Source organism: Ceratosolen solmsi, unplaced genomic scaffold (genome assembly GCF_000503995.2).
Source record: "Ceratosolen solmsi marchali unplaced genomic scaffold, CerSol_1.0 scaffold10, whole genome shotgun sequence".
NCBI lineage: Eukaryota > Metazoa > Arthropoda > Insecta > Hymenoptera > Agaonidae > Ceratosolen > Ceratosolen solmsi.
In genome coordinates this window covers 9,391,119-9,405,091 of record NW_011948412.1, presented here as the reverse complement: position 1 = coordinate 9,405,091, position 13,973 = coordinate 9,391,119, and the positions used below count along the sequence as shown (strand labels likewise).

At 35.5% G+C, this 13,973-nt stretch overlaps 1 protein-coding gene across 1 annotated transcript; it reads left to right on the top strand.

Annotated features, from left to right (window-relative positions):
• The first annotated feature begins 9,741 nt into the window (after window positions 1–9,741).
• U4-U6-60K (U4-U6 small nuclear riboprotein factor 60K) lies at window positions 9,742–12,624 on the top strand. The gene is made up of 5 exons (XM_011495700.1): window positions 9,742–9,812; window positions 10,197–10,724; window positions 10,812–11,189; window positions 11,786–11,999; window positions 12,088–12,624. The coding sequence occupies exons 2-5, from the start codon at window positions 10,208–10,210 to the stop codon at window positions 12,542–12,544; spliced, it is 1,566 nt and encodes a 521-aa protein (XP_011494002.1). The 5' UTR covers window positions 9,742–9,812; window positions 10,197–10,207; the 3' UTR covers window positions 12,545–12,624.
• Window positions 12,625–13,973: the final 1,349 nt, after the last annotated feature.

Sequence of the window (13,973 nt, the reverse complement as noted above, 5' to 3'; positions counted from 1 at the left end):
GGCTCTCTCTCTCTCTCTCTCTCTCTCTCTCTCTCTCCCCTCGTTTGAACGTTCGCAGGCATAGGTAAGCTATCAGTTAAGCGAGCGTCCGTTAAGCAAATGGGCCATCGATTCGCGAGAGAGGAAGAGGAGGAACGAGAGCGGAAATGAACGAAATTAAGGGGAACGACGCATTGCCGTAGGTAGCGGGAGCGCAACGGCTGTGGCGACGACTACGATGATGACGACGATGACGATGACGACGACGACGTCGACGGCGGCGGCGGCAGCGACGGCAACGCCACACCAGTCCTCCCTCAAAAGGAGATCATCGGTGAAGTACAGCGAGGCACTCCACTCGCAGCAGGAGCTGTTCGAGAGGCGACGCACCAGCGTCCCGGCCAACTCCATCAGTTACATATCGACGGAGAACGTGGCTCGGGCCGAGGAATCGCTCGGGCCCTTCGACAAAGCCTACATCATCGGCGAGTGCGGACACAAGCGTGCGATCCCCGGCACCGGCTATCGATGCGAGAAACACGGAGGCCGCGGCTATGGGCACCCGATCCTTAACGGCTCCTCGGAGATGCAACAGCTCACCAGGAGGCACAGGACGACGCACTGCGAATCGCGCAACGCCAGCTCGCCCAGTGTGCCGGTGGCCGTCGTCAACGCGAGCTACTCCGACACGGGTAGGCGACCATCATCTTCCATGACGATGAGCTTCGAGCTCGAGTTCGCAGACTCTGCTGCTTAGACGCTTTGCCTGGAATTTTTAAATGCGGATTTCCTCGCTTGGGACATGTATACAACGCGTACATTGGCTCGTGGTTCGACATTTTTCAAAGATTATCGAAATTATTATCGAGATAATGCCGCCTTATTCGTTTGACAGGCTAATATCGGAATTTTTTTCGTCAAATTGCAATATTCCCTACATAAATAATCGTACAAATATTCGATAGGTAAATCCTTACGAAAATAAAATAGCCGAGGCTCGTGTACTCTTAGGCCAACGACGTCATTGTTATTGGATCGCTCCAAGTATTTGGGGTATCGATGGACGGGGTATATATAGTCAGGAAGATATATATATATATATATATATATATATATATATATATATATATATATATATATATATATATAGTGAAGCGCGCCCTCTCTTTTTCATCCATAAAATTCACTATTGCACAACGATTGGGCCGTCTTTTAATGATGTAAGTGGGCGTAGAATCGGTATTCGCGTGGGAAATTCGCCCGAAGAGGATAGTGTCGCGACAGTATTATGAAAAGTTAAGGAATTCAAATATACGACTGGGGTGAGTTGGAATTGGTTGGATTGAGGATGTAGAAGTGGAGGATTGAGCGATCGGTTATGTTACGACTTTAACTACCATCGGTCGTATATGTATCGATGAGGGACCAAGATGTTGCACAAGCCTCTACGCGCCGAAGGACCTCCATCAGAATCCAGGCAGCGAGGCTGATGGAGGTTGGGCCGGGTGGGTGTGGTTGGGGTGAAGGCTAAAACGCGAATTGGTAGTCTCGCCAAGGGTGCGACATGAGAAAGAGTCTTTGTTCACAGAGAAGTACACGGAGGAGGCGATGCCGGGGGGGGCGATCCAGCGATCGGTGTCGGAGCGCTCGCGCGACAAGTGCCCCGAGAGCGGGAAGAGCCCGGGCGCGGGTTCGACCCGTCACCAGCTGTCCGAGTGCCCGCACAAGGCGCGCCGAGGCCGCGAGTGCCACCGTCACGTAGAGTCGAAGTTGCGCCAGCAATCGAGTCGCCTCGACTACGCCCAGAGCACCCCGGACGTCGCGACCATCCACAACGGCAAGTTCCGAAGCGGTAATCCGCGGCTAGTCAGCAACGGCGCCCCCAAGATGTATAGCGCGGTCTCGGACGGCGAGCTCCTCGACGTCGCGATCCTGCCCATCTTTCAGAAGCTCATCACCGAGCGGCACAAGAGCTCGAGCAGCCGCCGCTACGGAGCCAGCGTCGCCAGCTGCCCCAACATATCCATCAAGTGCGACATCGTCGAGTATCTTTAACGTTCCTGGCCGACGATCCTCCAACTCCCGCGGCTCCTTACCAAAGGCGGACCAACTCGCCTTAGAGAAGCCGCGCGTCTTCCCGGACAGCAGCGCCATAGCGGGGGAGGAAATTCCCGTGGCCGTCGAAGTCAGCGCCCCCTTCGTTCGCGCTCCCATCATCATCATCATCATCATCATCATCATCATCATCATCATCATCATCATCATCATCATCATCATCATCATCATCATCATCATCATCATCATCATCATCATCATCATCATCATCATCATCATCATCATCATCATCATCATCATCATCATCATCATCATCATCATCATCATCATCATCATCATCATCATCATCATCATCATCATCATCATCATCATCATCATCATCATCATCATCATCATCATCATCATCATCATCATCATCATCATCATCATCATCATCATCATCATCATCATCATCATCATCATCATCATCATCATCATCATCATCATCATCATCATCATCATCATCATCATCATCCCCCTTCTTCTCGCGTACTCGACTCTAATCAGCTTTTGCTCCGGACCCCTTTTACTCCTCCGACGCTCTCCTACAATCGCATTTATACGGATATTGCTAGAGATAACGTTTGATCGACTGGAAATCACTATTCCTTCTGTTTTTTCTATAACAATAGGCATTGCGTAAGAAACGCAGGAAACGATATCTCTCTGCGACGCTAATAGAATAAGAATTTTGTATAATAATAACGAGAACAATTAATAAGCAACAATTAATAAATAATAATAATTAATAATTAGCAATGGATAATAATAATTAATAATAATTAATAATAATTTATAATAATTAACAATTAATAATAATTAATAATAATAAATGATAAACAATTAAAACGTAAATAATAAATAGTAATAATAAATATTGATGATGATGATGATGATGATGATGATGATGATGATGATGATGATGATGATGATGATGATGATGATGATGATGATGATGATGATGATGATGATGATGATGATGATGATGATGATGATGATGATGATGATGATGATGATGATGATGATGATGATGATGATGATGATGATGATGATGATGATGATGATGATGATGATGATGATGATGATGATGATGATGATGATGATGATGATGATGGCGATGATAATTTGGTCACGAAATAGAAATAGGCGAGGTCGATCGGTGAAAAATAGAATTGATTAAATTGATTAAACGGTTAACGCTTTTATAATTATTTTGTATTATAATGGATGACATTTGCCGTACAAACAGAACTTAATATCGCGATTACGAGGACCGGGATATTATTTATTAAAAAAAAAAAAATCAATGCACGCTATGTGAACTCAATCTGGGCCTGCGCCAAACACCACGCTCGTGGATTATAAAGACGGAAAGACTTTACTCGAAAATTTTTAATATGTCAATTATTCTACACTGCTGTATTAAGTTCAATGGACAATGTGAGACGAAGCAAATTGTTGAAACAGCGAGCATCGCCTTCTCCAATAAACTTTCAAATTACAATTATATCAACGACATAGTACATGAGCATATTATACTCGACCATTAAATATTAATATGGTTGTAAGTAGTTTGTGGCGGGCGGGGTGATGGTGGAGAAGGTGGTGGGGAGTTTAATGATACAAATTCTCGTTGATCGCTGTGACATTTAGATGAGCAAATTGCTTTTCAAATTACACGTAAGCTAAATCCTTTGATATTGTGAGAGCTAATCGTCCATCCGCACCACGAGTAATTTCATTGTCATAAAATAAGGAAATTATAAAATGCTTACGACATTACGTTCGGCAGGATACACAAAATGTACAAACTAACTTGTGTAGGCGATATCGACCTTTGACAGAGACAGAAATGCGTTCGATTCTTATCTTGTAATGTTAATCAACGAATCCATTCTAAAACTTATCGACATTATTATCTGATTTGCTGCTTGAGTCTCGTTCGTTAGCGATGCATACAAAACGACCGAAATCGCGAACAAATCACAGTCTCGCGTACTCGATGTGAACGGAAAATATAATTAAAGGAAGCAAACTTTTTCAAGCGCTAATGAGATTCGGTGGCAATTGATTCGAAAGACCCTTACTTTACGAAGTATCACAATAGGTATTTGGAGCCTCGTTAATGGATTTGATCCTTCGTTGATAGAAAACGATGGAGATTAAAAGGAGAGCAGCTTCCCGACTCAAGAACTGTTTTTAATAGAAAATATCTGTCGTAAAATCTCTATCGTCTATTGGCAATTAATCGTAGTTTATTAGATAATTTGCGTAAAATCATGACGAAACTGGCAAGTCGTCGAGTAATTTCGTTAATTCGAGTGCGGCGTACGAGAGGTACGAAAGGACGCGATCCTATTGAAAAGGTATCATTGTGAAAGTGATGTGATTTGTTGACTGCGAGCATTGAAATTAATTTTAAAATAACTTTACGAATTATCCTGCTGTCAAATCTTAAAATTCAGCGAGGCTCTCAGTAATGATTATTGGTGTACTTTTCACTTTCCAAAAATCAAATATCCACAACCTTGACATCGCGTATACTGTATTTGCGATCACCACTGTAAGAGACAAGTACTTTTGATATTTATCATCACCATTCGGGCCAATGTATTTAATGTGAATAATTACGAAACTACTAGCAACAATCGCAATTCTGAGAAGAAATATTTTCAACTTTTCTAGAAGAGCATTAGGAGTATTATGAGCCTCGGCTTTAGTTAAATTTATATATATATATATATATATATATATATATATATATATAACAAAGAAAATGAAAAGAAAAGAAAAAATCTCAACTCTAGGAGCAAAGAATGAATTGGACGCTTTGATTAATCACCTCAATTGTCTACTATTGACTGAATCAATTATCTCGATATTATTTTCGTAATTATTCGACGGTCAATTTAGCCGGGAAATCAAATAAAATAAACAACTATCGAATAGTATATTTATACTTTTGTACATAATAGTGAATCTTAAATTGTCTCCTCACATTTCTATCACAATTTTTAAAGGATTTTTAAGCGGCTCTAAAGTCCCTACTAATAATTACTACGAATTATTTCGCTTTCATTGTCGCTATAAGAAATAAAATGAACGATCGCTTCGATAACTATTAAAAACACACCGCTCAGTATTCAATTTGAAAATGTGTAACCTACGATCTGATGTTTTTCTTATTAAAGGATAAAAGAAGTTATTTTTATTTTCCAATTTGAAGCTTTCCAATCTCATTAGGCTCACTGGCATTATTATTAACGATTTTCTTTCTAATCGAACGTTTCGAATCTAGTAATTTTCTAAGGCTTTTTACGTAATCTAGTCGTCTGTCGTAGCTATTGCTATGTGTAAACATTTCGAAAATAAAACGGAGAAAAAAGAAAAAAGGAACTTTATCATCGGTTTTGAATTTATTACCGTTACCGCGGGTATATTGAAGTAACGTGAGCATGAGACAAAGCTGAACGGTAGGAGATATTGAAAATTATGATATTCATAATGCAATGGGCAAACGTACGAATGATTAGGAGCCGTAAGCCTCGAAGACGATATGGAAATCCTTATTTAAAGCTGTACCGTAATATATATTAGCAAATGTATCAGTTGTTACTGTATAAATAATTATCTGTACTTCATTACGTACCCAATGTTATTGAAATAATCCTTAAGATTAAGAGATTAAGAAGAATGTGCTTATTTTGTAAATAGTCGACACGAACAATTATTATAATTTTTGTACAATATTGACAAAAATACCTGTAGGGAGATTTGATGCTCGATCACGTTCACCTTAGTGAAATAGCAAAAAAAAAAAGTAATTATTAATTGTCAACTGTGAAGATGTACGATCGCGATGGCCTTTAATAATTATGGTTTAACAAAGAGAACGGACGAAGGTTACAGTTAGCAGCGGGTTCTGCCCAAGGCGCCAATATTGTTGAAACATTTAATAGATGTATAGTATACCGAAGCGTTTTTAAATATTATTAATATTTAATAAAATTGATCTAGTGAAAAGAAAAAAGAAAAAAAAATTGTGTGAATGTTAGCCGTACTTACGACGAAAGGTGGACAAGAGAGGCGAAGCATTTGTTTATTCGATTATTTGTACGATACATCAAATTTGTCGACTGTCAATGAGATTTATTGTCGGTTAATAAATTTATTATCGCTTAAACACTCCATTTATTACCAATCTTTACCTCAAAAACACCATCATTGTGAATGTTGTGCGCGAGTGCCTGCGCAAGTGTCTGTGTATATATATATATATATATATATATATAATGTGCCAACATCCCTTTTATTACATTTGATTTTTTCTAGTCTTTAAGAATCTTTTACTCGAATGCTAAAAAATAAAAGTAATTTAAAGTTTATGCATTATAATGGGGGAACTGCTATTAAATAAGGGAAAGGGAAGAAAGCTATTTGTAATTGCTCGTTTCCTCGTATTTTAGTTTACTTTTTGTTAAGTACTGGTATTAAGGATACTCCTCGGTCTTATGTTGATGTAACGTTCCAACGTATTAAAGTTTTACTCAAACTCGTTATACTGATAAGCATTAAAAATTTTCAATTAAAAGAAAGGAAGGATGATATTATGCATTAAGGATTTTTACCAAAACAAAAAAACAAAAAAAAATAAAAAAAAAAAAACAAAAAAAGAAAAACAAAAAAAAAACTTATTAAATGGAACTATTGCAAAATGTTATAAATCATCGAATTCTTCAATTGAACGTTAATATAGCGAAATATTGACAAGCCCATTATGAAATTATTTCAAATGAGATGAAGTAAGTACGTTTGTTACACCTTGTTTTATAAGTTTATATCAATTTTATAAGTACTTGATTAATTTAAAAACTTAAAAAAAAAAAAAAAAAAAAAAAAAAAAATAAAAAATGCATATATGTGTACTTTTATATTCTTCTCTCTTTAGCACTCGGTCGCACTCAGTACCGTGGCACAATTATCTGGTCGTCAAAACTCTCATGCACTCGTTGTATTTATAACGAATGGCCATCTCGTTTTAATGCATCTTTTTACTCATACCGAATTCTATACATAAGCGGAATGAATAATGTATGAATGTGAAACTTTGATAAACCGAATAGAAAACCACAATGGTAAATCTCGAAGGATGCGCAGAGTCTTTCCGAAACTTATAAAAATAATAGAACATTTTTCAACTTGTTAAAAAAATTCCATAACACAACGTCTACCACACATTTACATAACAATGAAAGCCATCGTCGGCTACTTTCTACGAATTCAAAAGATAGATGCCAGTTTTTTTTTTAACAGACATATTCGCGTCGACGACGTCTCCGTTGGCACTGTGCCGGATATGCGTTGCATTCTGCACGCCCTCCGGGACAAAATTATTCCAACGAAATAAAATAATAAGAAAGGACATTTCCTCATTCCTGACATTTGACGTCTGAATAATAAAAAAGAAAAATCGTCTCCTCATTTTCCACTTTTCTTCATCTTTGTTCTTCGTTGCTCGATCAGTCAATCGATAAATATGATATTGATGATGATGATGATGATGATGATGATGATGATGATGATGATGATGATGATGATGATGATGATGATGATGATGATGATGATGATGATGATGATGATGATGATGATGATGATGATGATGATGATGATGATGATGATGATGATGATGATGATGATGATGATGATGATGATGATGATGATGATGATGATGATGATGATGATGATGATGATGATGATGATGATGATGATGATGATGATGATGATGATGATGATGATGATGATGATGATGATGATGATGATGATGATGATGATGATGATGATGATGATGATGATGATGATGATGATGATGATGATGATGATGATGATGATGATGATGATGATGATGATGATGATGATGATGATGATGATGATGATGATGATGATGATGATGATGATGATGATGATGATGATGATGATGATGATGATGATGATGATGATGATGATGATGATGATGATGATGATGATGATGATGATGATGATGATGATGATGATGATGATGATGATGATGATGATGATGATGATGATGATGATGATGATGATGATGATGATGATGATGATGATGATGATGATGATGAATTATTATTATTATTATTATTATTATTATTACTAATGATCGTAAACATTGGGGCTGAAAAATTAATGCTATATAGCGTATAGCAGTTACCGAAAAAGCGTGAAATTAGCAGCCAAGAAAATAAACGGTCTTTGCGCGCGAAAAGACTTTTCCCGACCGTCGACTTACGTACTATCGGTAACATCGCAATTTTCCATTTAACGGACACTTAAGGGCTAACATATCTTTACCTTTACTTTTATGTTTGGCGCAATGATGCAAAATACTCTTCTTCCCCATCAGCCATTCAAATAGCAGTCATTCATCGATTACTCACAAGCCAGCAAGATTTTTACAAGATTTTTACAGCTTCCGGGTAATAATGCTCGTTTACTACTTTCGATAAGGACAGGAATGATCTTCTCTACTTCGTAATAAATCCATTATTATCAAAAGTCTTGCGATTTTCTTATATTTTTTTAATTCGTCTCACCTTTTAAGTTCCATCTCTTTTAATTAGCGACAAGTGATTCTGAAAATTTCTTATATTGAATCCTGGCTTATTATATAATACCCAATGGTTTATCGATATTTTCATTATTTGCTAAACTCTAACGGAAATCATATTGAAATTGTTTCTTTAATAATATTATCAACACAAAATACTTTTGTAATGCTCATTAATCCTTATTACTTCATTGTTTCACAAAAATTTCAAATAAAAATCGCTCTAATACACAATGTCGTTAAAGCTTGGTATTGGACAATTATTTTCATAACTTAATTTTAATCTTTAATCTTCATATTCCCTTTTTCGTTAAACAGCATTCATACTTATTCGTTGATTTTATTTCTAATGCATTTAATAATTATCTAATAAATTTTTTAACTTTCATTTGCGATAAAATATATAACGTAATGACAACGTAATCGAACACCGTGATAAACTTGTACTTGGTTTTGTATTTTTAATCTCATTTGCAGCTTATTTACAAACACTACGTGTAATTACATTAATCCTTTTTAAATAAAATGAGCAGTACTTTTACAAAGCATCCGTAACATTTATTATTATAAAAAACTATTTCGACTAGGCCTGTAATTGTGTTTTTGTATCTAGAAAATTTCGCTTCGATCTCACCATACCATGTACCATAACATTTTTTTTTTTTTTATTTATAATTTCTCACGATTGATGCCCCACTTTCTGTTTTTTCTAATTCGTTATTACTTGTACTTATATAGGTACAATTACTATGCCTACTTTATGTTTCCAATATTAAATAACATTATGATCGAAATTCTGTGCCTTCGTAGCCTATTCTGATCCAATCCCATTATGCATATAATGTTATATGCATGCGCGCGAGTGTGTGTGTTTGCGTGGGCGCGCGCGTACAATATATATATTGAATCAACGTCACTGCAAATGCAAATTTCATGCGCAGGTAAGTGGAAAGCCTGTATAATCCGATGTTGGCCAGGTAAATTAATAAAATAATGAAATTATTATTCAATAGAGGGCGCTAGCGACAATGTACTAGTAGGCGCGGAGTATTTGGGTTTGTAGGTGTTTGATTTTCCGGTATTTATTGCTTGTCAACATTAAATAATTTATATATTGCAAGTAAGTTTTTAAGTAATTAGTTAAATATTTATAGCAACTATAATAACTGCTATAATTTCGTTATTATCTTCTTTCACTCGATTGATCATTTTTCGAATGAATTGATAACTACGAACATAATTAAATTTAATCCGTCATACCTTTTATTCACCAACATTTAAAGCTTAATTTATTAATGGAATTACAAATCAGTAAAACGACATTTTTAATTGTATTTAAGATTTGATAAATGAAGCATTGTTGAATTTATTTTGAACAAAATTAATCATTTCAATTTGAATGAAAAGTTCCTAACCTCTCTTAAAACATCACTTAAAACTGCATAATTGTAGTTGAATATTTAATAAAATTAAAATAATTCAATTAAGTTAATTATTATTTTAGTAAGTGCAAAAATGTCTGACGACGAAGATATTCACTATGTTAAGAAACAAAAGACCGTACATTATGGTTCTCTGGAAGAATCGGAGCGAATTCGAATTGCAGCTGTAAACTCGGAGCCTAACGATGATACTAATAAAGAAAGTCATAGTATGTCCAGTGGACCGGTTCTCATTGGAAATATACATACATCGAATGAATATATGGAACTGGAAGATGATATGTCGAAAGATCGTCAAGCACTCTTGGAAGAATTTGAACGTAGAAAAAAAGCGAGACAAATTAACGTGTCGACCGATGATTTTGAGGTAAAGAGAAATTTAAGACAGTTGGGTGAACCGGTTTGTTTGTTTGGGGAAGGGCCTGCGGATCGCAGAAATAGATTGAGAGAACTTTTAGCTAGTTTGGGTGAGGATGCAATAAAGAAAAAAGAGGATGATGATAAATCCACGCAGCTCGATAAAGATCCAGAAACTACTTGGTATCACGAAGGTCCTGAATCATTAAGAATAGCTCGTTTATGGACGGCATGTATGGAAGACGCTACTTTTTTTCATATATATATGTACATACATTTATAGCTACCTAATTTTTAAAATACCTAATTTAATGTTTTAGCTTATTCTATTCCTCGAGCAAAGCAAAGGTTAGAAAATGCTAGGAAGGAATTAGAATTACCAGCAGCTACGAGAACTGCCAGACGACAAGAGTTGTTAAAAAAGCTGCAGGCATTAACGATATATTGTTCCCAAATAGGAGATACAAGGCCTATATCGTATTGTCAATTCAGTCCTAATTCGAAACTACTCGCTACAGCATCGTGGTCTGGCCTATGTAAACTGTGGTCTATGCCTGATTGTAATTTAGTACGTACATTGAAAGGTCACGGCTGCAATGTAGGATGCATTGTGTTTCATCCTAAAGCGACTATAACCGAAGATATATTCGAGGAACATGTGGGACGAACTTGCATATTAGCTAGTTGTGCGAGCGACGGTAATATAATAATAATCACAGACAAATCCAATCTAAATGACAATTTAAATACGTTTAGATAATTGTCTTTGTAAATTTGAGTCATCGATCAGTAGTCATTTGGACTTTTGCAGGGTCAAAGCATCGTAAAGTTTTCTAAACAAAACTGAAAGATAATTTTCTGTTTTTATGCTTCATTTTATGAGCTTAAATTGTAAAATATGTTTTAAGTATGAAGTCGGTTCAAAGTCACGTCACTGACACAGCATGCACTCTTATATTAAAAAATATTTATATATATATATATATATATATTAGACTGCGCTCTATTTTTGAAAAATACAGTGACTTTATCTTGAACCACGAATTTTATAATGAAAGGAATCTTTTAACTTGGCATGCCACATAAGCAAAAGCTAAATGAGAATTATGTATTGAATAATTGCCTTCGACATGCTGTATAAGATAAATTTAAAATAGTTAAATGTATTAACTCAACTAGGGCATTTTATTATGTCACTAATATTGTAATTATCGTACAAATATTTTGAACTATTATTTAATAATTATAATATAGTTTAAATTAAAAAATGTTCTCTCGTCGTTTAATTATGTAGGTTCGGTTAAGCTTTGGGGTGGTGGAAAAGGTGAAAAACCTTTAGCAGATGTCGAAGGACACGAGCCTAATAGAGTGTCGAGGCTAGCATTTCATCCCTCTGGCAGATTTTTGGGAACTTGTTGCTATGATTCCTCATGGCGTTTATGGGACTTGGAACAACAAGCTGAAGTTTTACATCAAGAGGGTCATACCAGACCCGTACACTGTATAAAGTAATTACAATTTTTTTTTTTTTTTTTTTTTTTTTTATATAGCGTAGGCATCGAATAATATCCATTGTAATGTTATTCCTTATTTTAGTTTTCAAATAGATGGTTCTGTAGCAGCGACGGGAGGGCAAGACTCGTTTGGAAGAGTCTGGGATCTTCGAACTGGCAGATGTATTATGTTCATGGAAGGTCATTTGAAATCAATTTTTGGCATTGATTTTTCGCCAAATGGCTTTCACATAGCGACGGGCTCGGAAGATAATTCTTGCAAGATTTGGGATCTGCGAAAAAGGTCTTGCATATACACAATACCGGCCCATCTGAATTTAATAGCCGACGTTAAATATCAGAAAGAGGATGGTCAATATTTAGTGACGGGATCTTATGATGGTACGGCAAAAATTTGGTCGAATAACACGTGGCAACCATTGAAGACTTTACCGGGTCACGATGGGAAAGTCATGTCTATTGACATTTCTGGTGATCATAAATTTATAGCAACAAGTTCCTACGACAGGACTTTTAAACTATGGGCACCAGATACTTAATTGTAAATATAAATTTTCATATAATCGACGAAATTTCCAAATCTGAAACACGTGTAAAATATTTTCATCTAGATAAAACAAATTACTAATGTATAATTTTGAATTTGTACATATATTTTCTAGAATAAAAATATTAAAAAACCATGTTCTTTTATTACTTTTGTAAAATAGTTATATTACAGTTGTATTAAAATCTGCTATCATCAATAATTAAAAGACAATCGTCTATTACGCATGCAATGAAAAATGTTGCACTTATCGGGAAACATACGCGATTAACGATTATTGATTTATTTAGACGCGAGGTCACATTGTGCAGCGACCCACTCCTTCATTTAACGAAGATCGATGCACCTTGCATCTTTGTTTGGTGTATCTTTCGTCTTATCGACGTTCCCAACTGAGGCGTGGAGCTTTATCAATCGAATGACGTCAATTCTCAATCACTAGTAATGTACTAGTTGCTTTATCCCAAAAAATAATGCAAATGATGCAAGTGAACGAGGCGAAACATGCATCCATGTAAGCTGTGCTCGCCGTGAAGATAGAAAATCGAGCGAAGGAATTTTTAATTCCACGTATCGGATAATTTATTCAAAATTAATTTAGATATTAAGAAAAGAGCGAAAATCATATTTGCATTGAGCAGTCGAGAGAGAGAGAGAGAGAGAGAGAGAGAGAGAGAGAGAGAGGCGGTTATTCTTAGAGAACAATATGAAAATTAAGTAAGCAAATCTATTGATTACGAACTTTTATATTAAATCATTTTCATTATAATATTGGAATAAAGTTCTCTTAGTTGTCTGACACGGCTCGATGTTAAGAGACAGACAAAAGAAGATAGAAACAAAACAAAACAAGAGAAAAATTAAATAGAAAATCCATTAGAATAAAAAATGTCGTGTACACATTTAATACAAACTTAATGATATTTTGATAAAGTATGACCTTTCTCGATATCAAAATATTCCGTTCCAATATTGTCGAAAGTCAAATGAATACGACAAAATTGCTTATACGTAATAACGATGTTATTTAAGATCCACCGAACCGAAATGTTTTGATAGTTATAGTTTCAGTATTTCATTACATTATATAACCTATTTATATTGAACGACCGATTGTCACATGTGCAAAATTTTTATTAATTTCAGAATTTTAAGGATTGCAAAACCGAGGATTGCAAAATTATGTACAGTCGAATAAAGATTATTATACTTAAAATAATGCTCGAATAACATAAAGTCATATTTTAGAAATTTATTTAACTATAAAATTTCATGGCTTAAAGTGCATAAACACATTGACAATTTCATTTTTAAATAATTATATAAGATTTAACGTGTGAATAATTACTCGTTCGACTATCAACTATAATTGTTATTATTATGATTTATATTTTTGTCGTAGATAATATTATTATTTGCGT

Coding starts and splice junctions, on each gene's coding strand:
- U4-U6-60K (XM_011495700.1), top strand. CDS start 10,208: ATGTCTGACGACGAAGATATTCACTATGTTAAGAAACAAAAGACCGTA. Junction 10,725..10,811: donor AGCTCGTTTATGGACGGCAT/GTATGGAAGACG, acceptor TTAATGTTTTAG/CTTATTCTATTCCTCGAGCA. Junction 11,190..11,785: donor AGCTAGTTGTGCGAGCGACG/GTAATATAATAA, acceptor TTAATTATGTAG/GTTCGGTTAAGCTTTGGGGT.